A 23,348-nucleotide genomic window follows, 5' to 3' on the forward strand; every position below is an offset into this window, starting at 1 on the left:
CTTGTATTTTCCCTGACTTATCCCTAGAATTAGCCATTTCTCCAAGGATCCCTGTTTTCTTTTATTTGAGAACTAGAGGCCCGGTGCATGGATTCGTGCGCCAGTGGGGTCCCTCTGCCTGACTTGCGGGGACTGGGCCGAAACCGGCTCTCCGACATCCCCCAAGGGGTCCCGGATTGCGAGAGGGCACAGGCCAGGCCGAGGGACCCTACTGGTGCACGATTGGGGCTGGGGAGGGATCACGGGAGGGCTCCAGGGCGTGTCCGGCCCATCTAGCCCAGTCCCGATCAGCTGGACCCCAGCAGCAAGCTAACCTACTGGTTGGAGCATCTGCCCCTGGTGGTCAGTGCACGTCATAGCCACTGGTCGACCAGTCGAACGAATGGTTGGACACTTAGCATATCAGGCATATAGGATATTAGAAACTTAGATCTGACCACTGGTTGTGCTCATTGCTACTGGGGTGTCACCGCTTCTAGAACCTGCTAGTGGACAGAGTAGGAAATGCGTTATGTATAGCAGTCCATGTTGCACACATGTCTGCAGTATTTCTGTATCTACATTTGCTTCCATAGTAAAGCTTTTTTTTTTTTTCTTTGAGCACTTCTATTTTGCTCTGTTACCAACAGTGAGAACATGATTTGCTATCTTCTATGGGGGGAAGAAAGTGAAAATGGAGAACTTGACAAAAATAATTTAAGAGCTCAGCCATCTTCTAAGTATATCATGTCCATTTAGAAATAAAGAGATTATAAGAGGCTAAGGAACTAGATAGAGGAACAGTCAGGATTGGATTCAGGCTGTTTGAGATGGAGCCTCTTTACTTCTGATGCATCGCATGCCTCTTTCTGACTGAGCAGTATTTTTGGCTTTGTATTCAACTCCCATAATTAACTTCTTCGAATGCAGTGAGCAGATGAGAATGAAATTTTAGGAATTGGTGTGCTCAGGTATTACCTAGCCAACGGAAGTCTGCTGGAGTGACACTACTAAGGGATTTTGCTCTGTAGCAAAACATATCTTAGATTTACAACTTGGGAGGGATGCTCTGATGGACAGACATTAGTGAGTGAGTCTTTTCAAATGATTATGCTGATTGTCCTACTGTTTTTCCTTTTAGAACTATCTCTTAAAAAATTCTTTTGTTCTGGGAGAGATTCATAGGCCTTCTGTAGCAAAGATACTTGATGTATACACTTGCTTTGAACCGGTTTGGCTCAGTGGATAGAGCATCGGCCTGCAGACTGAAGGGTCCCAGGTTCGATTCTGGTCAAGGGCATGTACCTTGGTTGCGGGCACATCCCCAGTGGGGAGTGTGCAGGAGGCAGCTGATCGATGTTTCTCTTTCATCGATGTTTCTAACTCTCTATCCCTCTCCCTTCCTCTCTGTAAAAAATCAATAAAATATATTTAAAAAAATAGAAATGGGATATAAAACAATGAAGGAATCTGCTTAATGTCATCCAAGGAGTTGGAGATAGAGTAAGAAGTAAGAAAAAAAAAGAAAGGAAGAAAGGAAGAAAATACCGCAAACTCCACAGCCCTTCTTTTAACAGGCCAACAACACAGCTCCTTTCTTTTAAATTGCTTTTGGCAACTTGTAAAGCAAAGAAAGAATACTTGAAGGTTCCTCTCAAGAGAATCCTGAAGCTATAGAAAAATTCTAGGATGCCTTCAAAACTTTCAGTGTTTCCTTTGAGAAGTGGGTGTGTTTATACTTGATGAATCCTGTCTTGTCACCATGTAACAGTAAAATCTCTGTTCTGTTCTTTACAGTTGTACTTTATTCATTCCAAAGACTTACCATTTTATTTTGTATGATACATTGTGAACATTCAAGATTTTTAGTGGAAATAAATGGCAACAGCTGTTTTTCGTGTACCAAATAATATAATTGTGAACCATAACCTTGACATGATACTAGTATATCCAAATTTTTCCAGGCGTAGAAGTGACTTGACAAGAAAAGCTTGTTTTGGGTGGTCATCCCAATACAGAGTCATATTCTGCTGCTTGCTGCCAACTTCATTCAGAAGGAGAGAGAGTTTCCTAGATCTTTCTTTATTCCAATACTCCCATATTCACATGGATTTTCCTCTTTAAAATAGTGCGTGTTCACCTATATAAACCTACACCCTGAAGTCCCATCTTCCTTTCCTGCTTTATTATTCTCTATTTTACCATCATCTAATATATTTTATGTTTTACTTCTTTAGCTTTTTAATTGTCTATTTCCCCCAACTAGACTGTAAGCTCTATGAGAGCAGGGGATTTGTTTTGTTCACTGCTGTATCTGCAGACCTAGAATAGTACCTGAGATAGAGTAGATGCTTAATGAATACTTCTGAATGAATAATGTGAAAGTTGCAAGTTGTGATCATTTGTCCCCTGGTTTTAATTTAAGTACAAATAGTTAAGTTTTATTTTATAGAGTTATTTTATATTATAGATGAAATTAAATCACACTATTTAAAATGGGATTTATCTATTCACCCAAAATCTCAGAATCTGTACTACAAATGTGCATAGTGCTTTGGAAGTTATGCAGTTTACTGCAGTAATGCAATACTATTTTCACATGCGAGGAATTTTGAAATTCTCTGCTAACTACCACTTAAGAAATTGGTGGAAGAGCTAAAAGCAAGAATGTTTTCAAGGTATTAGGTGAATTACCTTCATACTAATCCAAAAATATCTTGAACCCCAAGTGACATTACCCAGTTTGATCCCTTATTCTATTCCCCAGAATTAGGAGAAAGTGGATTCTCATTATTATATTAAAAAAAACAACAACACCTATTCAGACTGATATTTACCAATATAGAGGATATTAAAAAAAATATGCTGCAAAAGCTGAGGTCATTCTTCTGAAGGAACGTCAGCACTCATTTGGATATATAGATACTGGCATGTTTTTATTTGTAATCATTTACTTTACACATATGTTAATTTTACTTTAAATTTCTAGTGTCTGAAGTACTTGTATTTTTAGTTTTGAAACTAGTCGACTCTGCTTAAGCAATATGTAAGATAATATAAAAGGGTCTACAACTTGACTACCTATTTTATAAAATAGATCTTTCACCCTAGCCAGTTTGGCTCAGTGGATAGAGCATTGGCCTACAGACTGAAACGTTCCAGGTTCTATTCCGGTCAAGGGCACATACCGCCTCGGTTGCAGGCTCTATCCCTGTGGGTGGGAGGCAACCAATTGATGTTGCTCTCTCACACTTGTTTCTCTCTCTGTGTCTCTTCCCCTCCCTTCCACTCTCTCTAAAAATCAATGGAAAAATAACCTTGGGTGAGTATTAACAAAAAAAACACACTAGACTTTCAAAACAACAACTCTAAAGTCAGACTTCATGCAGTATTCTCTCCAGGATGAGACAAACAAATAAGAAGCAATCTAGACTGTGAACATCTTAGAGGTGTTTGCACCCTATGTGATGTAGTGCATAAATTACATCTTTGTACAAACGACGTATTTTCACATTACCACCTTTTATTTCAGAGCATCGGGGAGTCGACGATGCCTGTTGTGTTAAATCAGCTGCTGCCCATGATTAAGCCTTCGAATCAAAGGACCAACGATGACTACAGCCCCGAAGAGCTGTTGGTCCTCTTCATATACATTTATTCTGTCACTGGAGAGTTCACAGAGGACAAAGACCTGGCTGAAACAGAAGGAAAAGTGAAGAAAGCACTGGCTCAAGTCTTATGTGAGGAGTCTGAGTTGTCCCCTTTGCTGCAAAAAATCACAGGTGAGTGCTTAGCAAAGATATAAGACATAAACATCAGTGATACAGAAAACAGGTTTAAAAATAAAAGCCATTTCAGCCCTAGCTGGTGTGGCTCAGTTGGTTGGAGCGTTGTCCCGTATACCAAGAGGTGGCAGGTTCAATTCCAGGTCAGGGCATATACCCAGGTTGCAGGGGAGGCAACCGATCAATGTTTCTCTCTCACATCGATGTTTCTCTCTCTCTCTTTCTCCCTTCCTCTCTCTAAAATCAATAATAAAATAAAAATAATAACAGCCATTTCAGAAAGAGGATGTAGCCATGTTCTTTGGAATGGTTTGGAATTTCATAAGGTCTGATGGATCCTAGCTAGCCTTTAGGATCAGAGGTTCTCACTGCAATATATATTTTTCCAGTTGTGGGAGTGAAATGGCTTTTAGTGGCTTGTCGGAATTCATATTCCTTAGAGCCAGAGCCTTGTTAAATTAGCAAAATACTCATAGGGCATAACATCTTAAAAGGGAATATAAAATGTGGTGCATCCTACTCAAAGGGTTTTTGTTGACATATTCTCTTTGGTATTGTCATTTCAAACTTAAAAAAGTTTTCCTAAGATATTACACAATGTTATAGGATTAAAAAGTTGCCATATTCCAGAGTAGTTTCCTATTTTGATTTCTCATATTTCATTTTGAATCTGAATTAATTAATACCCAAACATCCTAGTAAAGTAGACTGTGTTAATTGGGGAGAAATGTAAAATTAAATATCATAATATCTAACTTTTCACTTCTAGTAAGAACTGTGATATCACTCAGAGAGACATTCATTTGTTTTATTCTATATCAAATTCAATATTTTTTATTTTCTGTAAATGTAATTTACAGAAATTAGTATGGACTGAGCCTGGTTCTGTTTGAAAGTCAGATGTTATTAAAACTTACCCATAAAACTTAAATGCTTTAAAAACATACCGAGTTTCCATTCACTAATGGATGTGTGTGTAGGTGTGTGTAGACCTCTCCGTTCAGGAAGGCTCCGCTGAGGCAGCTGGTGTAACTTCCAGCTTTTCCTCCTGTCCCCTGTTGCGCCTCCCTGGGGTGCATCCAGATTTTGCTCCCGCGCATGTGTGTTCTCCTTCGTGCCCACTGCTGACCTTTCCTACGTGTGGTTATGGAAAATGAAACCCTGATGAGATGGAAACCGAATCAAGTTTCCACAGAAATGAGCTTAGTGTAGAACCTGTTTGCCAACTTAAAATCTACTTAAGGAAAACGTGTGGAATTTGTTCCCATTTCATTTAGGTACAGCACTAGATGTGATTACTTGTGTTTAGCTGTAGACAAGTCTTGAAGCTTTAATATGGTTTATACAGTGCTAAGAACAGTGATTTGATTAAAAGTAAAATTGAATGCTACGAGAATTTAATTGGAGGTTATTCTTGAAATGTGTAATTTCAGAAACAGACAACAAAAATGGTGTGTTTTAGCTGAGGCTGTTTGGATAGCTTTTCTGTAGCATTAGTAGTTCCTTTATTATTTTGGGAATTGAAGTCATGCTGTACAAGTATTCATTTAATATTTGCTTGAGGTGTTTATTGACCTAGCATTTCATTCTTTATTAGTTTCTATATTTATGATTGCTCAGGATATTGCCTTTTCTTGCTTTTAACTGTGATTTCACATTTTAAAACACTTCTGTGCATTCATGTTTGTATTAGGAAAATTTGTATGTGTAGCAGTTGAAGAATTAAGAATTTGTGGTATTTAAAATTTCTAGAGACACCGTATTTTGTAATACTGAGTATACATTTCTCCCTGGATTAACTTTGCATGTACAGCTTACACTGGATGAATAAGATATAGTACTTAAATTTGACTCAAATGAACTACCAGTTGAACACACATGCACTAATCAACCTCTGTGCACCCAAAAGGACTTGACTTCTGAAGATAGACTTTGACTTTGCCTGTTAGACATCCCCTTGTTAAATAGGTTATAAAGTCATGTCCTGAGAAGTAGGGTTCATATTTGCAGCTTGCTGCTGAGGAGAATGTGTAATCTGCATCCCATGATAACAGGTAATAGGGTGGTGTTGAGGCTGCCATAACAGTCTTGTGGAATAGGATGGGATACCCACTATGTACTGGAAGAATCGAATTGCTTTTAAATGTGCTTATTGTGGAACGAGGTTAGCCTGGCTTTTTACCATGAACTTGCCCACAGAGTTGTGCTTATGTTATTCCAACTTAGTTTAGGCTTATTTGTTACTGGGTGGCAGAATTCATTTTATGCCTTGTGCACATTTTGTGGTTGATGATGAGTTGGTTAAAAAGTATTATTGAAAATAAGCAATGAGTCAATATAAGAATTCTACTTTTTATAAAATGCTATAATTTTACTGCTCTTAACTGTTGATAGGATCAAGAGAGCAACACTGTTTCTGCACTTAAAAACTTAAGCATGTTATCATCACCCAATTGCTGAGTGATAGAGCCAGGATTTGAATCCTGGTGTTCGGGATCTAGAGCCCACGTCTTTAAACACAAAATTCTAAACCTGCTGCGACCTCACTTCCATAACCCCTGCATTTATTATATTCTCTAACTTAGACTTGCTTACACTTATTGTGTTAAGCCATGCATGCTCAACCATTCCTCCATGTTCTTGTTTTCTGAACAGTGAATTAACATTTGGTTAATATTTTAGATATTGGTTGTGCACTTGAATCTGTCTATAATAGCTACTTATAGATGTTTCTGTATACCTTCCTATTTTTATGCATGTATCCTCTTTGTTTCTGCATTGTTATAAAGAAATTAAATTATCATTTCTAGTCATTGAAATCTATTGGTTGTCTAGCTTTACTAAAACAGGACTAAGCAAACTTAAATTTTTTAATTTCAGTAATATCTCTTGACAATACTTTGTATGGAAAATTCATATTTCCTTTTATATGTTAAATATGTAATTTAATTTTGACAATTTATTTTCTTTCTCCCTATTCTTCCCTTTATGGAAAGGACAATGAGAAATTGTAACTGGCAAATCAAAACAAAACTTCAGCATGGTCAATGGCAACCTACTACTTTCTTTTTAATAGATACTTTTTGGGAGAGTGGTAGGCAAAAACTCTCTTTTTCTACTCACACAAAATAACAAGGGCTGGCTCTCTGGGTGTCAGTGATGGGAGCTGAAGAAAGAAAATTGGTGTGACCTAAATATGTCCTTTAATGTTGTCCTTTCTCAGTCTTGCTAAGTTCAAAGAGGGTATCATATCAGTTTCCATATACATTAGTGTTTGCATGGCAGTCACAAGAGAAAACAAAGGAAAACCATTTGAACTCTCTGCAGAGAATGAACTCAAAATGCGAATTTTAAAGATCTGTACAGACTTGAAATGGCGTCCTACAGGAAAGCATAGGGCTCAGAGGCAGAAATCCTTGATTCAGAAGTCCTGGCTCTGCCATTTCCTAGCAGTGTGTATTATGGGACAAATCATCCATCTTTGATAATAAACACGAGTGCCCTATTGACCACTCATGATTTTGTCAAGAATAAAACAATGTTATGTGTGTGAGCTAATTTTTGATCCATGTAGTATTGTTAATAGCTCATTTCCCCCCCTTGATATTATTATTTTGATAGCATCTAGTTGTCATATAGGGTAGTGCATTGTGATGCACACAGGCAGTGGGAATGTTTGCATTGTATACTGAGGTAAATAGGCAGGACTGTTGTGGACAGAGGCAACTAGCCCTGGGGGCTCTGGCCATTCCAGGCCCTACCCAGTTGACCTGTGAACTGAAGTGAAGCAACAGCTTGGCACACCTGGAACCTATTAGGGGCAAATCAGTGTGCTAAGATTGGTTGGTCAGAAGGCTCTGGAATCAGAAGCAAAGACAAACAAAACTTGCATATGGATTTTAATATCCTAAACTATTTTGGAAAAATTTCTTTTTGGTAAACAATTTTTATATTATTCATTGACTTATTTCCCTGAATTTTTATACTATCTTTAAAGAAAAGGTCAATAGGGGTTCGATATATTTAGTGACCTTTAGAGTAAAGTTAGGGAATGAATGATTTAAGGTATCTAAAAATTATGTGGTTCAAGATAGAGCCATAATAATGCCATAGAAACTGTAACTTATATTTGTTAGACTCTTCTCTTACTTCCTGTTTTTAACTTGAGATTATCAGTTACTGTATTATTGCATTAGGATTGCACCTGGATATATGGAATGGAAAATTTACCAAATTAGCTTAACTAAGAGGGATTTATTTTTCTCAACAGGGAGTTCAAAGACAGGCTGCAGGACTCTTTCTGGATTCTTTCTCCCTCTCTCCTTCCCTCCCTTCCTTCCTCCTTGAAGGCATGGTTTTGTCATCATGGTCCTAAGATGGGCACTTTTTCTTGACATATTGTATCCATGCTTCAGTCAAGAGGTGAGAAAGGATGAAAGTAAAAGGCATATAGTAGCTTTGCCAGTGTGGCTCAATGGTTGAGCATCAACCCATGAACCAGGAGATCACAGTTCGATTCCCCATTGGAGCACATGCCTGGGTTGCGGCCTTGATCTCCAGTAGGGGAAAATTGATGATTTTCTCTCATCATTGATGTTTCTGTCTTTCTCTACCTCTCCCTTACTCTCTCTGAAGTCAATTTTTTAAAAAAAGGCATATAGTAGTGCACTCTCCTTTTTTATATTAGGAAAACAATACTCTTTCTGTAAGTCCTACCCAAAAGACTTGCATCATTGGCTAGAACTGGGTTTCATGATTACTTCTGGCTATAGGAGAATCTGATGAGTGTTTTTAACTGGGCATCTATTTGTCATGAACAAAATCAGGGTTCTGTTGGAAGAATAAGGGTGAGAATGGACATTAGGTAAGAAACTTGTATTTGCTGCAATTATCATTATAGGCTCCCCTGACAGAGGAAATTCTAAGGCAAAATAATATACTGTGGAGTGATGCCCAATATTGTTATAATATTGAAATGTCCTTTAAAAGCATTTACTGAAATGATATGCTATTGGGTGCTACTATCACCAGACATATCACAGATAGTTTCAACTATCAATGTTTATTGAACCATGTGTGTATACCTAATGTTATTCTAAGCATAAAACCTTTGGGGGCAGTGGTAGTAGAGTGTAAAGGCTCTGAGCACAGGATTTGGAGTCAGGTGGACCTGAGGTCTGGTTCTGACCCTGGATCTCAATAATTGTGTGATCATGAGTAGGTCATTTAACTTTATCAATTTTCAGTTTCCTCATAAATAAAATGGAGATAGTAATAATACCGAACTCATGGGACAAAATAATCCAAGTACTTGGTACAGACCCTGGTGCCTAATGTGTCATCCGTGTATGTTATCTGTAATCATTATTTTTATCATTATTGTTATTTTATTGTTGTCATCACCAATATTTTCATCAGGCAATATCTCTTTTCAAATAGCTTTTGGTCATTTTAGAGATAACACAGAAAATAGTACAAAACAACATAATATTATACAAAATATAGCTAAGCATCCAAATGTGTGAATTTTAATTCTATGATGACTTGGTATTAAATGACATCTATGAACAGTGAATTTCAGTTTACTGAATCGAGTCTGTCAAATAGAATCCTATATAGACAAGGATTGGGGAAATATCAGGTAATAATAGCATTATAACATCTGACAATCCTAGATAATACTGTAGTGTTCAAAGAATTTTCATATACAGTATCTGTTTTGCTAGGAAAAGAATATATAAGTTTGAGCCCATAAACTCAAGTCTACAAAATGTACCCCAAATCTGAGCTCAACTGAGATACATCTATAATGCTGAGTTCTCTTTGAGGTAATTTGTTCACAAATATACTACTAGTATTTTAAACATGGTTTGGGGGAGAATATAAAATTGTATCTACATTTGGAAATAGTGAAGTTGCATTTTTCACTGCGTTCACATTTTTCCATGGCAGTTCCCTCTCTAATAAACCTTTTGTTTTTAGGTAAAACCTAGGTACATTCTTGGGAGGTCCTGTAGTTGCCTGGGTTTATGATATGTGTAAGGACTCACACGCATATGTTATTATGATTTATGGGTGGAAAGGTTCTCGATAATTATCTAGGCTATTCACTTTGCACATGCGAAATCAAGGCTGCCTTGCCTCAAATCACCACCCAAGAGCCTGTTCAATACAAGCATGGAACTGGACTGTGTCTCCTGGTTCCCAGTAGAATTCTTTTTACTGGACCAGTGAGTCCCAAGCTTGGGCTCATGGACCCCTGGGAAAAATAAGACTTAGAGCAATAGGTTCACTGCTCCACATGTGCTTTATACATCATCCATAAACTAAGTATTATTCATCACATATGAATATGCAAATATTTGTGGTGCTATTGTGATTTATAATATATAAATTCATTTAAATATATTGCTGAGGTTATAGAATTTTTCCTTTGTATCTTTCAATTGACAGATACCAAAAGCATAATTACATGGTATCCCCATACTTTATAAATGTTTGAAACCATGGGTTGCAATAGGAGTTTCAAATTCAAATGCATACAAGGACCAGCAAGTAATATAAGTAAAATGGGTTAGGTTTTAGAAAAACAACTGTGAAAATACAATAATAATTAGCCAAGGATATTCAGTCTTAAAGAAGAAGGCAATAGGGAATGGTGGGGACTGTGTCAAACTGGGGATTCTTTAATTGTTGCCAGGGGAGCATAAATCTGATGTGGCCACTCTATCAATAAATCAGACCTTGGCCAGTGTTGCTCAGTTGGTTGGGCGTCACACCATGCACCAAAAGGTTGCTGGTTTGATTCCCAGCCAGGGCACCAATAGTCAGCAAATGGAACAGAAAGAAAAAAAGAAAAGAAAAGAAAGAGAGAAATCAGGAATCTGATTTTTTTAAATTTAAAATTAACCAATTTTAAGAAATTGGCTCATTTTCTAAAACACTGTATGAGTCAAAAGATGTTACTAAAGGCCAGAATTCAGCCTGTGGGTCTCCAGGTTGTAATTTTTATACGAGATACTGCCTCAGGTATCGATTACAAAGGAAAGCCTTTGAATCTCTACTCTAGGACTTACTAGAAATCTGAAAGATCTCCAGGCAGATGAAATAATACTCTACAGCTTTATCAGAAACCATAGGAAGGGACCTAGTGACCTCCTTTTTTGACTTCTTTTAACTAAAGGAAAAAAAATCACTTTTGTTTAAATGTTAATCTGGCATAAATTTACCGGTGAGGCAGCATAGGTTTTCTTTCCAAATAGATTCTGTAAAGATACCATCTAAGTGGAAGTAGATTTCTGACAGAACTCTGTTTATTGGACAGAAAAGTCTAGGAGGCAGTTTGAGTTTAATAAAAGGAAGAAAATAAAGCCAAAAAGTCCGACTCACCCCCATGAGGAGCTTCCCACCACAAGGAGCAGACACTGGGCTGTAGGCATTGGCAGGAATTGTACTAAAATGTGAAGAGTTGAATTTTGAGGAAGGGATGGTACATAAGTTCTCAAATTCTGTGGATGGTATTTTTCCAGCTAGATCTGTAGCTGTGCTTCCTTAGCTATGTAATGCCCAAAACTTTGGCTTAAAATAATGGCCGGATTCTTGTTACTCTCACTGGAATAATCAGAACTTCACACTGATTTAGATAAAAATCTATAAATTACCATGATTTTTAACATCATATTCCGTTTTTAAAGTATTGATTTTGAGCCATTTTGTTTCCTAAGTTTTTGCTTCTCTATTCCTTCTCACTTGTCCATGGCCCTGTGCCCTGTCCACATTAACCACATATAACAACGAGGAAAGGCAGGTCCCGTTTGGAAATTACCATTCTTAAGGACACTGGGAAGGAAAGCGTAGTCTAGTGAGCTCTCAGCCGGAGTTCACTTGCATTCCCACATAGATGTCTAACAGACGAGAGTCTCTTTATCAACTTCAGATGAGGAAGGAGTTGAGCATTTGTTTTCAATAGGTTGTGCAAGGCAGCTCATGATATTTTAAGTTCTGCTTTACAATGGAAAACATGTATGCACACTTATCCATATAAAACAAAGCCAAATTCTACAGCCAAGGGTAAAAACCTATTGCAACAATTTGTTTATGACAGCTTTCTTCTTTTGAAAAGTTCAAGTAATCATAGACCATATAAAATTATTATTGCTCTTCGTGGCTACCACTTTATTATAAAACCTTGCATCTCCATTAGCACAAGACATAGACACTTTGTTTATTATGTTAGTAGAGGTATGTCTTTCAAACAAAGCTTTTTTCATAGTTGGCCAAGTACTTTTCCTAGCCTTGTAGAAAGTTAGTGTTCTTAGTAAAATATGAAGTACTTCCAAACAGAGAATTGTAAAAGATGAGGAGCTAATACGAATTTCTCCTTGTATGCTTCCTTTTACTCTATAACCTCTGCATTCTTTCCTCACCTCACAGCTTTCCCTCAGTAATTCATCACATTCAGAATATGCACTTTTGCAGATTTTTGCTCCTAAGGGCACTATTCCGATTGAAAAACGGTTTTCAAGATTTCACAAATCTTTCCCTCGAGAAGTTGTTCTTTAGATCGTGAGCATTCCTATTGGCTTGGCAATGACAAGGCTGGTGGTGTGGTAAGTGGAAGAGTGATCCTAAAAGTGCATCACCAGTCTTCATGTTACCCACACTTGAACGAAAGCTTTAGCTCATTAGAGTAAGTGACAGTGTACAAAATCATGACTGTAGAATCCACACACTCCACTGAAGGAGGACTTCAGGATGTAGGGAAAATTCATTTCAGAAGGGAGTCTGCCTCATCTCTTGGTTCTAATTTATGGGCTTTCAGTTATTGTGGCATTCAGAACTCGACTTTTTATTAGGAATACACCTTCACTTCACATTTCAGATTTCTTGTTTCAGGGCTCCCAAAGCAAAACAAAACAAAAACCATACTGTTGTTTTCCATTATGGTTTGCAACACTGTTTGGTATAAATAGGGTCTATTTTTTTCCTCTAGATTTCTAAGATTTCTGCTGGAAACTCTGATGAAGAACATATGTCTGCCCTAAATCACTCCCGTGAGAAATGTTGGAACTGTTACATTTAGTTTTACTGTCCAGCATATTAAAATAGTTCACCACAGCACATATTACAAAAAGCTATTTCAAGTGAAGTTTAAAATATTTAGTTCATATTTAAAATATATTACAAACTGTGAAGACAGATATTTAGAGCTGCCTATTACGGTGGCAAACTAGTTAAGTAATTTTGCTAACATATTAAGGGATCACTACAAATTACTTTCTCAAGTACTTAATTTTTCCACGGCACATCATTACAACGTCATTCTTAACTAAGACACTGGAATGGATCTTTTTGCACTGATATTTTTATGTGCAAAATGCATAAGACATACTGTCTATATCACTTAATTTTATGTCTACACATGATGCCAATAATCATAATTGTGTGGGTGACAGAGATTAATTATTGCTGATTCTTTTGTGTGTGTGTGTGTGTTGCCCAAAGTTTGTTTTTGTCTTTTTATTTTTTTTAATTTTTTTTAATTTTTTTAAATTGCTTAAAGTATTACAAAGGGTATTACATATGTGTCCTTTTTTTTCCCCCCGCCCTTGACAATCCCCTGGCCTCCCCTACCCCCCAGTGTCTTATGTCCATTGGTTATGCTTATATGCATGCATACAAGTCCTTCGGTTGATCTCTTACCCCCCTCTCTCCTGCCCCCCAACCCTCCCCGGCCTTCCCGCAGCAGTTTGACAATCTGTTTGAGGCATATTGCTGATTCTTAACTGCATATTAGATGTTACATAAATGTCTCAGTCAAGAAAAAGAAGCAATGGATTGCATAGAATACAGAGTAGTTTTCTTAACCACATAGCAATAGGCCAGATAGGAGAGATGGGGTCTGGTTGAAAAGTGGGGAGGGGGCCTTATATCTACTAAATATGCCCCTAGATCTGTCACCCGAATGTAAGTCACTTAGCTTGCTTCAATCTCAGGATCCTCCTCATAAAATAGGAGTCGCTTTAGGTGACTCTAAGGTCCCCTTTTTCTCTTCCATTCTATGGTTCTAGTTTGATATGCTTGTTATTTTAACCTGAGACAGTATACTTCCTTCCCTATTTCTAAATCAGCTCTTCTTCAATACCCCTCTGTCATTTTCAGGATGCCTCTATCCTCCCAGGAGGTAAACAATGGAGTCATTGACTCAACTTCACCCCCTGTAGCCCATCTCTATTTCCTTGGAGATTCTGTTTACATCTCTCCAAAGATGCTTCTTTATCCTCAGGCACACACTGGCCCATGGACTTCTCTCAGCATCCCTGACTCCACACCTACCCACTCATTCATCCTGCCTACTGATGGATGCCAGCCTAACATTCTTAAATTTAATTTTACATGTTATTACCTATACTTTAAGGTTTTCCTCCACTATTACAGTCATATCTTCTCATTGTAGAACATTTGGAAATGTAAAGAACAGTGTAGAGGCCATATATAAATTTCATTTTATTGAGTACCTATGAAAAACAGATATTTGCTGCTTATGGTCTTTTTTTTCTACCGAATTATTTATTTTATTCTTTTAAAAAAAATATTTCTTTATTGATTTCAGAGAGGAAGAGAGAAGGAGAGAGAGAGATAGAAACATCAATGATGAAAGAGATTCATTGATCGGCTGCCTCCTGCACACCTCCCACTGGGGATCAAGCCGTAACCCAGGCATGTGCCCTTGGCCAGAATCGAACCTGGGACCCTTCAGTCCGCAGGCTGGTGCTCTATCCACTGAGCCAAGCCGGCTTGGGCTATTTTATTCCTAGTAATTTAAAATCAGAGCACTTGGGATATTAAGGTGATTAATACTTAGTCAAATATTCTGCTGGTGTTTTCCATGTTGGTATTTGCCTTTCATATTTGCTCATATGGGAAGTCCAGAGACATAGCTGTATTTAGGAGAGTTGGGGCAGGGGCTCCAACAGTATGATCAGGACTCTGGATCCCAGATTTTCTGCCTTCTAAGTATGACCTCATTCTTTCCTATCACAACTGTCTCTGTGTGACCTCTCATCTTTCCCGGCCATTCCTGGTTTATGTCATTCCAGATTAGCAACCCAGGGGAAAAAAATAATCTTTTTTCTTCTAGGGGTTGTAGATCAATCCTAGGAAATGAAGCTGACTTTCAGTCACTGTTGCCAGGAGAAATGAGGTCCCTTTGACCAAGAAGAGTTGTGAGTGTTCACCACCCAAGGTCAAGTCTCCTTTCGTCATCATATATTTGATCCCCTTTATGCAAATATACAGATGATGTATTATAACACTAGGAACACATATAAATGTATTAACCAATGTCACCCCAATAAATTCAATAAAATTTAAAATAAACTAATTAATTTTTTAAAAATATATTTTATTGATTTGTTACAGAGAGGAAGGGAGAGGGATAGAGAGTTAGAAACATCGATCAGCTGCCTCCTACACACTCCCTACTGGGGATGTGCCCGCAACCAAGGTACGTGCCCTTGACCGGAATCGAACCTGGGACCCTTGAGTCCGCAGGCCAATGCTCTATCCACTGAGCCAAACCTGTCAGGGCTAATTAATTTTTTTAAAGGATGAATCATGAGCCCCCTCACTGTTGTGTGGCAGCAGACAGGAAGGGGTGGGGCAGGGATCTGAAGCAATGGGCAGTGGGCTGTGACTGACAGCCCATCATTGCCACTTAGAATAGGGGTAGGAGTGATTCCACAATGGAAGGGATACCAGCATACAAAAGCGAGATATGTCCACCATGAGAACATTCACTAATCAACCAGTTTTATATCTTTACATTAAAAAAATACATCTTTCCTGTCTTGCGTTTAATATTATATTTGTAAATGGATGAAGGTGTCATTGATACCTGAGTAACTGCTTCAAGAGCAGGTATGTGTAGGCCTAAAATAACTGTCTGGAATTTTCGCGAATGTTAGAAAACAGCTTCCGAGCAACTGTCCACTAAAGTAATTCTTAGAACTAAAGCTGCTCTTACCATGTGGATGCCCCTCAACATTCAAGTCCCAGTCACTGTGCCTGTCGTGCAGAGCTGTGTAATTATACACAATCCTTTGACTATAAGCTTTAGAAGGGCAGGGACTGTCGTTTGGATGGATTTTAAAGCTCCCTTCATGTTTATATGTTCCTTAAAATATTTTTAGTCAGATTTCCCCCTGATTATAGAAATCTTACTTGCTTATTGTAGAATACTTGAAAGACCTTTTGCTCTTTAACAATCACAGAAAAAAAATAAAAATTACCTACGAGCCCACCACCCAGGGTCAACCACTGTCAGTGTTTTGATGTATATTTGATGATCTACTGACAAGTAGAAACTCAGATCCCATATATGCTTCCCAAGTGAAGGTTTCAGGCGGGATTTTGTGTTAAATGTGACCACAGTGTCTCTGGTAACGTCACAGTGCTGGAACAAAGGGGCACAGGTTTATTGTCATCGTCAGGGTTGTAAAGCTAATGTTGGAAAGGAAGTTGCCGAGCACCTTAGTGCTGAATCCGTGTTCCAGGTCCTAGGAGACATTATCCTCAAAAGTAACATCAGAATATAAAGCAGGATCCGCTGAGCCTAAAAGGAGGACCATTAGGACCTTGGGTAGGAGGAAAATCATTTAGGGATAAGCAGTTCAGGTACTAAAATTGCAGCAGAAGAAAATTAAAAAGAGACACAAAGGGCCTTAGGCTTTGACTTATATTATTTTATTATGTGAGAATAGAAGATTAACATTTGAAAAGCCAGAAGGAGAACATATGTGTACAACAACAGCGATATCTCTGTGTATTTTAAAATGTAGTTCGAAAGGTAACCAAGGATGTAATTCCCACAGAAGCCTGACATTTCTGCCTTCGTGTATTGCCTGCTTATTCTGTTCTTAGCACCTGGACTGAATTGGTCCCAAACGGAATGGTAATTTTCACCAAACTGTTTATAAAATGAAGCCCCTTCTTTTTTTGTTTCTTTTTTCATTTTAAATACAAGACATATGCCTGCACCTTTTCGTCAGGCTCTTGAGTTCTTGCCAACCCGACAGAGAACCATCTGGAATAGAAACTGATATGGTGCAGTGTTCATGAACAGTTTACATTTTCCAACATGCAAAATGGATAGGGTTTTAATTTTAGGAGCTGTGGTTTTGTCCAAACTACATTCTGAAATAATTGGACTCTTTATTTCCTTATTTTTGTTGTGGTGAAGAAAAAAATAATTAAATCCGATCTGTTTTTTTAATGCAGTGATGTCAGATTCAGAGTTTCTATTTGGTACAAATCACCACCTTGCAAAGAATTCAGTCTTTGGCCAAGAAAGGTTTTTTTCCTGGTTAAAATGTGATTGGATACTTTTTAACTGGGAATACACACGCTTTCTGTCAAAGTAGAGGCATGATGCGCCAAGTAAACAATAACGCTAGTCATAGCTCACAGTGTTTTGGTCACCTCTTTGATGTACAAGAAGTGAAGTACATGTTTTCATCTATTAAAAGAAGTCAGAACACTTTAAATGTTGTTCCAGAAACAAATCACACAGCATCAACTTATTCTGTAATTGTATCTTTAATATTATTTGTAAACTTTAATCTATTGCTTGCTATCCCCGTTCCCTCTTCCTCCTTCCTCCCTCCTAATCTCACACTTCTGTGAGAAAACTGGTCACCTTGGGAGTTGCACACCATATTCTTGATTATTTCAAGTTGTTCTCCCTGAGAATTGCAGAAGCCCAGACAAAAATGACATCATCGGAGATGAGTCCAGCCTTTTATTTTAGAGAGGGATATTAATGACTTTTGACTTTAGAGTGATTATAGCATTTCAGAGCAGCAGCCCTTCCAGATATTAGAATGGAAGTGTTGAAGCTGTTATATATCCGGGCAGCTCCACATAGAGCTTAGAACAGAACAAAAACCACCAGGGTGTATTTATTGGAGCTTTTTGGTAGGGTGGAACAAATAAAAATCAAAATATCCAATTCCTTATTACTTCCTTATTGTTATTATCTTTATAGTTCTTTCTTGAGCCAATTTATGCCTACATGTATTTTAAATTCAGATTCAATATTTGAAAAATCAGGGGAAAATTCTGGGAACATACATAGGTTTACTGGCTTTTTTAAAAATTGTGTGTTTCTTTAAAGGACATGGCTCTTGTCTTGCAGTGAAAAACAGTGTTTTGCTTAAAATAATAGAAAAGCAAAAATGGACATGATCAGGCTGAGAAAAATCTGGGTCATTCCTCTCCAGGGTGGGAGGAACTAGAAGCAGTTGCCAAATAGTGTGCTACACCCATGCGTCCTGTGTCTGGACAAAATGACGCACCCTTTGCACTGGACTGCACAGGCGTGAACAGCGTCATTTTTCTATGCTCACCTTCTCACTCCGGAGGCCTTTTTATTCTCTCGTGTCCTTTGTTCCAGCCACAGGCCTTTCAGTTCCTTAAGTACCTTACACTCCCACCACACTTGAGGTCCTTGCACAAGTAGTTCTCTCCAACTTACTCCCCACCCCGCCCAATAACCCCCTTTGGAGTTCAGTTCAGACCACACGTCCTGGGGTTGGCCCCCTCTGACTCTCCATACTAGCTCAGCTCCCCGCAAGCCCATCAGGTGCAGAAAGTGAACAGTTTATTGTGTATTTGTGTGATAATTTGATTAGTGTCTGCCTTCCCTCCCAGACCATAAACTCCATGAGTTTTGCTCCATTGTATCTCAAGCCCTGCTCGTGCTTGGGGGCACGTGGAAGGCTCTTGATAAGTATTTATTGAGCGAATGAGGGAATCAGAAAGTTCCGACTCTGTTTCAGTGTTTAATATGACACTCTGCAACATGGCAAATACGTTGCAGCTTTACCAGAGGAACTTTTTGTGGCCTAAAATGAATGAGAAAATTGCATAATGCTAGTGAAGGAAAAGGAGAATGAAAAAGGCTTTAAATCCAGGCAAATAATACGTTTAAGAACCCTTCTGTTTTTCTCCCCAGGGTTTAAATAATTTTATTTTCATCCCTACAATAAAGTATTTTCCAATAATACTATAGAAATCCCTAATATACATCCCCTGCCCCCCCATTCTTACCTGTAAAACTCTCACCTGTTCATTAAGATGCAGCTCAAAATGTCACTGCCTTTCTTATTCCCTCTCTAATCATCCCAGCCCGAAGTGAACCCTGTGCCTCAGTATTGATTTGTGAAAATCCTAGGGCACCTACATAGTATTTGTGTTGTTTCGGTTGCTTGATATTTGTACATGTGTGTTCTCCCTAGCTGGTGATCTTGGACAAGTCACGTAACCTCTCTTCACCTCCACTACTCCATCTTTAAATGGGGATATAATAGTACCCATCTCGGGGGATTGCCCTATGGAGCACTTCGCTGTGTATAGCTACTACTGTTGTTTGTTACATCTTCTATTACATTAAGCTCCTGTGGGCAGCAACCATATGTTATTCACCTTTATATTCCTGGCTTTCATTTTAAAATTGTGGTGCTGAATGAAGGTAGGGATAAATACTGGATTTTGACATTTTCATGATGTTCTTCACTTTTCTCTATTCCTAGACTTGGTTGAATGGAGGCTAGATTGAGAGTTGGACAGTTTTGGGGGTCTGGAACTAGTTCTGAGATGTTTAAATGGTAAGAGAAGAATTTGATCATGATTACTATTTTCTGTAAAATCTTCTTACTTTATAAAACTGTTTGCTGTATTGCAGAAAACTATTTCTTCTACTCCTGATAAGCCAGATGCTACAAACAAGACGTCATCACCTAGGCAGTAAATCTAGGTGTTCTTCCCCAGTGCCACTTAGAAAATAAATCTAGGCATTGACACTCTCATTGTTCTTTCACACATACATATCTGGAATTGAAATATTTTGTTAACTTCATAAGAAAAGGACATTTAAGCTACGCATAGGTGAGATGAACTTACTTTCTTATACTTCTTTTCTCTGAAGAAAATCTTATAGGTTGCGCCCTAGCCGGTTTGGCTCAGTGGATAGAACGTCGGCCTATGAACTGAAAGGTCCCAGATTCGATTCCGGTCAAGGGCACATACCTGTGTTGCGGGCTCAATCCCCAGTAGGGGGCATGCAGGAGGCAGCCAATCAATGATTCTCTCTCATCATTGATGTTTCTATCTCTCTCTCCCTCTCCCTTCCTCTCTGAAATCAATAAAAATATATTAAAAAAAAAAAAAAGAAAATCTTATAGGTTGGGTTATCACCTGACCCTCAGCTTTCGTTGGTCCAGCCATGGGAAGTTGGGTTGTCAGACGCCAGTGCATTTCCCTACATGGCAAGAAGAGCCCTGATAGACTTGTTCTCTCTCTTTCTCAAATACTAGCGCCATGCTCCCAGCACCGCCTGGCACTAATAGATTTAATATTAATTGTTTACCAAAAATATCTGGACACAGCATCAAAGCCATCTTGTGAGATGATCTAGCTCACTGGGCTCATAGCCTAAAAGACACAGTAACATGTTGGGCCCTCTAATAGGATGAAGCCTTCCCAGCAATGTTCTGTTCTACTAAGCTCATCAGTGGGCGTATGGAGCTTTTGGTCTCCAGCTCCCAGGATGGGGATTCTTATTTTTTTTTCATTTATTTTTAATTTTTAACTGCATTTTTAAAATTTACTCAAAGCCATATTAAACATAGGATTTCACTGTACTTCCCATCCACTCTATATAATCCAGTTACCAAAGGTTTTGGCTAACATTTCAGTAATGTAACATCTTACATTGAACTGTAATGCCAGGCATTTAAATTAATTTAGTATACCTTTTATTTATTTCACAGAGAATTTTAGGCTATTACTATACAAATAAAATATAAGTAGGAAATGAAGAACGTGTAAACATAAAAAAATACAGATCATAAAGGTCAGTTTAGATGTTCACCTCTCCGCTTCTAAAAAGCAAAAGTAAATAAAGGAGAATCATTTACACATTTTACAACTTTATAAAATATCAAAAAGTATCAGGCAGTATAAAAACATTTTTATTACTAAATCCTTAAAAAAATTATTCATCTGACTGAGTATGACATTTAATATGGTTGAGCATGACTCATGAAAATAAATTTTCAACGAATTAAGATAATATAGCCCATGTACTTAAGTTCTGAGTGGTTCAGCTTGACCCATCAAAAGGTAGGAGGGGGATTTTTAGGGTTAGGGTTACCACAGATGTGTCTGTGAAAATCCATTTGGGTTCTTTCCTAGAGTGGTTTCCAAGAACCGTTCTGCAAGCCAGCTGTATCAGAAACACATGAGAGTTGTTTAGCATACAGCTTTGCAGATTCTACCCAGACCTACTGGATCAGAAAGTTGAGGGGTCAGGTCTGGGGATCCATATGTAACTGGAGTGGTGATCTGGGGACCCCTTGATCAGGCATAGGGGGGTTTTCCCTGGATACCTCACCCCACTTGAGGTACCCAGACCTCACCCTCTCTTCTGGAACACTTAACCAAGGTCCCAGGTCATGGAATGCGGTGGGAGTTGTCCACTTGGAGTGGGTCAGTTGGCAGAGTCTTAGGTATCAACGAGCATCACTTCTTACAAGCACTCAACTGGCGACTTGCTGGTCATGTCTGTCACTACCCGTCACACACCTATCAAGTAAAGGAGCTAGAATTCAAACTGAGGCCCATCTGAGGCCAAAGCCAGAATTCATCTGTGCACGGTGTTGGGTATTAATTCTGGACTGAGCAGCTCCAGCTACTCCTCCCACCTACTTATTCTGTCTGTTTCTCATTGTTTATTGTGACACAGCTGTTCCGTTTAGTGGCTGAAGTTCTTGCCAGGATAGGGTTCGTAGGGGACTCTTTCTTCCCTTTCACGGTGAGTGAGCTGGAGCTTGTCAGCATGTCACGCTTCAGAAGTCAGAATCCAGGATTTTTTTCCCTTTAGATTTTTAAAAAATTTATCTTTATTGTTGAAAGTATTGCAGATGTCCCCTTTGTTTATTTGTTTGTTTATTTGTTTTTCCCATTGACCTCCTCCACCCCACTCCTGCTCCTCCCAGGCCTTCACCACTCTATTGCCTCTGTCCTTGGGCTATGCATATAAGCATATAACTTCCCCTGTTAATCACTTTTCCCCCATCCCCAATTCCCTCTGAAATTCGTCCCTTTAGATTTTTTTATTTGGCACCAAAGTAACTGAGCCTTGGGAAGTTATTCCTTAGGTTATCCCATTAGGCAAGGAATATGATGTGATGATAGCAGCTGAAATACTAAAAGCCACAATACACTTTGGAAAAGAAGACAAGAAAAATGAGAGCAATCTTGGTAGCTGCTTATATTAGTGGTCTTGATTAATGCCTCCTTTTAAAAAAGTCAAATTGCTAATGCATCTCTAATCACTGTAGCAGTCATAACCAATTAGCTGTGTTTATGTAATATGAAACAGTGTGCAGGCAGGGCTGGCTGGAATGTCACTTTCTTCCACGAAAGGAGTCAAGATTACAGGCCTTGCCGTGTCTCTCTCTACCTTATTTTTTAAGGACACTATTCTGATTGTGACCAGCTCACAGCACAGCACTCAGTCAGCTCTGCCAGCAGTTCACAGAGTCGGTTCCCTGTGGACGTGGAAGGGACCCAAAGGAGCTGCCCATGACAGCATTCTCCTAGGCCAGGCTTCCTCTTTCCTTCAACTCCTCGGAGGCGCACTGGATTGCAGACTCATCCCAGCAAGCCCTAGCTGTTCTGTGGCCCTGTTTTGTTTGCCTACGCAGTGTTTGTGAAAACTTTCCATTGTAAGCCAAAGCAGAACAATGGAGAGACTTCCCATAAACAGATGAGTTGTTTTTCAAGAAAAATGTGAAGAATTGATTGGAGCCGAGTGGTGACTGCCCCTTAGAAGGGGCCATGCTCTCCAGCCAGCCCCAGCATCTAGCCCTCGCTTCTTTCTCTTGTATTATCTGGGGCCTAGGTGCAGGCAGCTGTGGCCTATGTCCTACCCTCATTGCCATGTTCTTCCTTCACCTCGTTATTGGTGGAATGAAAGGACAGAACAACCTGAAACTGTTATATTAATTTAGTTAAAAACTAAGTTTAGTTTTAGCTAAACTAATATAACTACTAATTAAATTACATCAACTGTAATTTAAATAAAATTTTTTTAAAGAGGAATAAAAGAGCTCAATAACTACTGTCATTAAAAAAAAAAGAACAGAACAGGCAGCAGTTCTGATCAACTTGCAAATGGTCCACTTATCATTGTGTCACTTTTTTGTAAACAGGAAGTCGAGATCCACACATTTATGTGTCCTTAGAGGTCCAGAAATGTATCCAGCGCAGGCTGTGGCGTGTAGTAGCCACTTGGAAGACATCTGCTAAATGATAGAATCTGTGACTAGGAGTCCCAGGTGCTTGGGGACTTAGGGTCATTTGTTTGGCTGGAAGAAGAGACATCATGGGGCAGTTTGGGAATATTAATGGCACTCTTTAAATACATGCAGAGATTGGATGACAGGCAGAAATTTTTCAGTTTCCATAAAATACAGGACTTTATTTTTATTTTGTGATGGGATACCTTGGCCACTTAATACT

General features: G+C 38.6%; 1 protein-coding gene across 2 annotated transcripts in view; it reads left to right on the forward strand.

Moving 5' to 3' along the window:
* The window catches only part of SCFD2 (sec1 family domain containing 2), a 315,517-nt gene that overhangs the window by 102,839 nt on the left and 189,330 nt on the right, over positions 1-23,348 (forward strand). For both annotated transcript variants that reach the window (XM_023758303.1, XM_006093976.3), the window contains one exon: positions 3,512-3,761. In XM_023758303.1, the coding sequence (XP_023614071.1) occupies positions 3,512-3,761 (250 nt within the window). The remainder of the gene's footprint in view (positions 1-3,511; positions 3,762-23,348) is intronic.

Source organism: Myotis lucifugus, unplaced genomic scaffold, assembly GCF_000147115.1.
Source record: "Myotis lucifugus unplaced genomic scaffold, Myoluc2.0 scaffold_127, whole genome shotgun sequence".
Taxonomy (NCBI): domain Eukaryota; kingdom Metazoa; phylum Chordata; class Mammalia; order Chiroptera; family Vespertilionidae; genus Myotis; species Myotis lucifugus.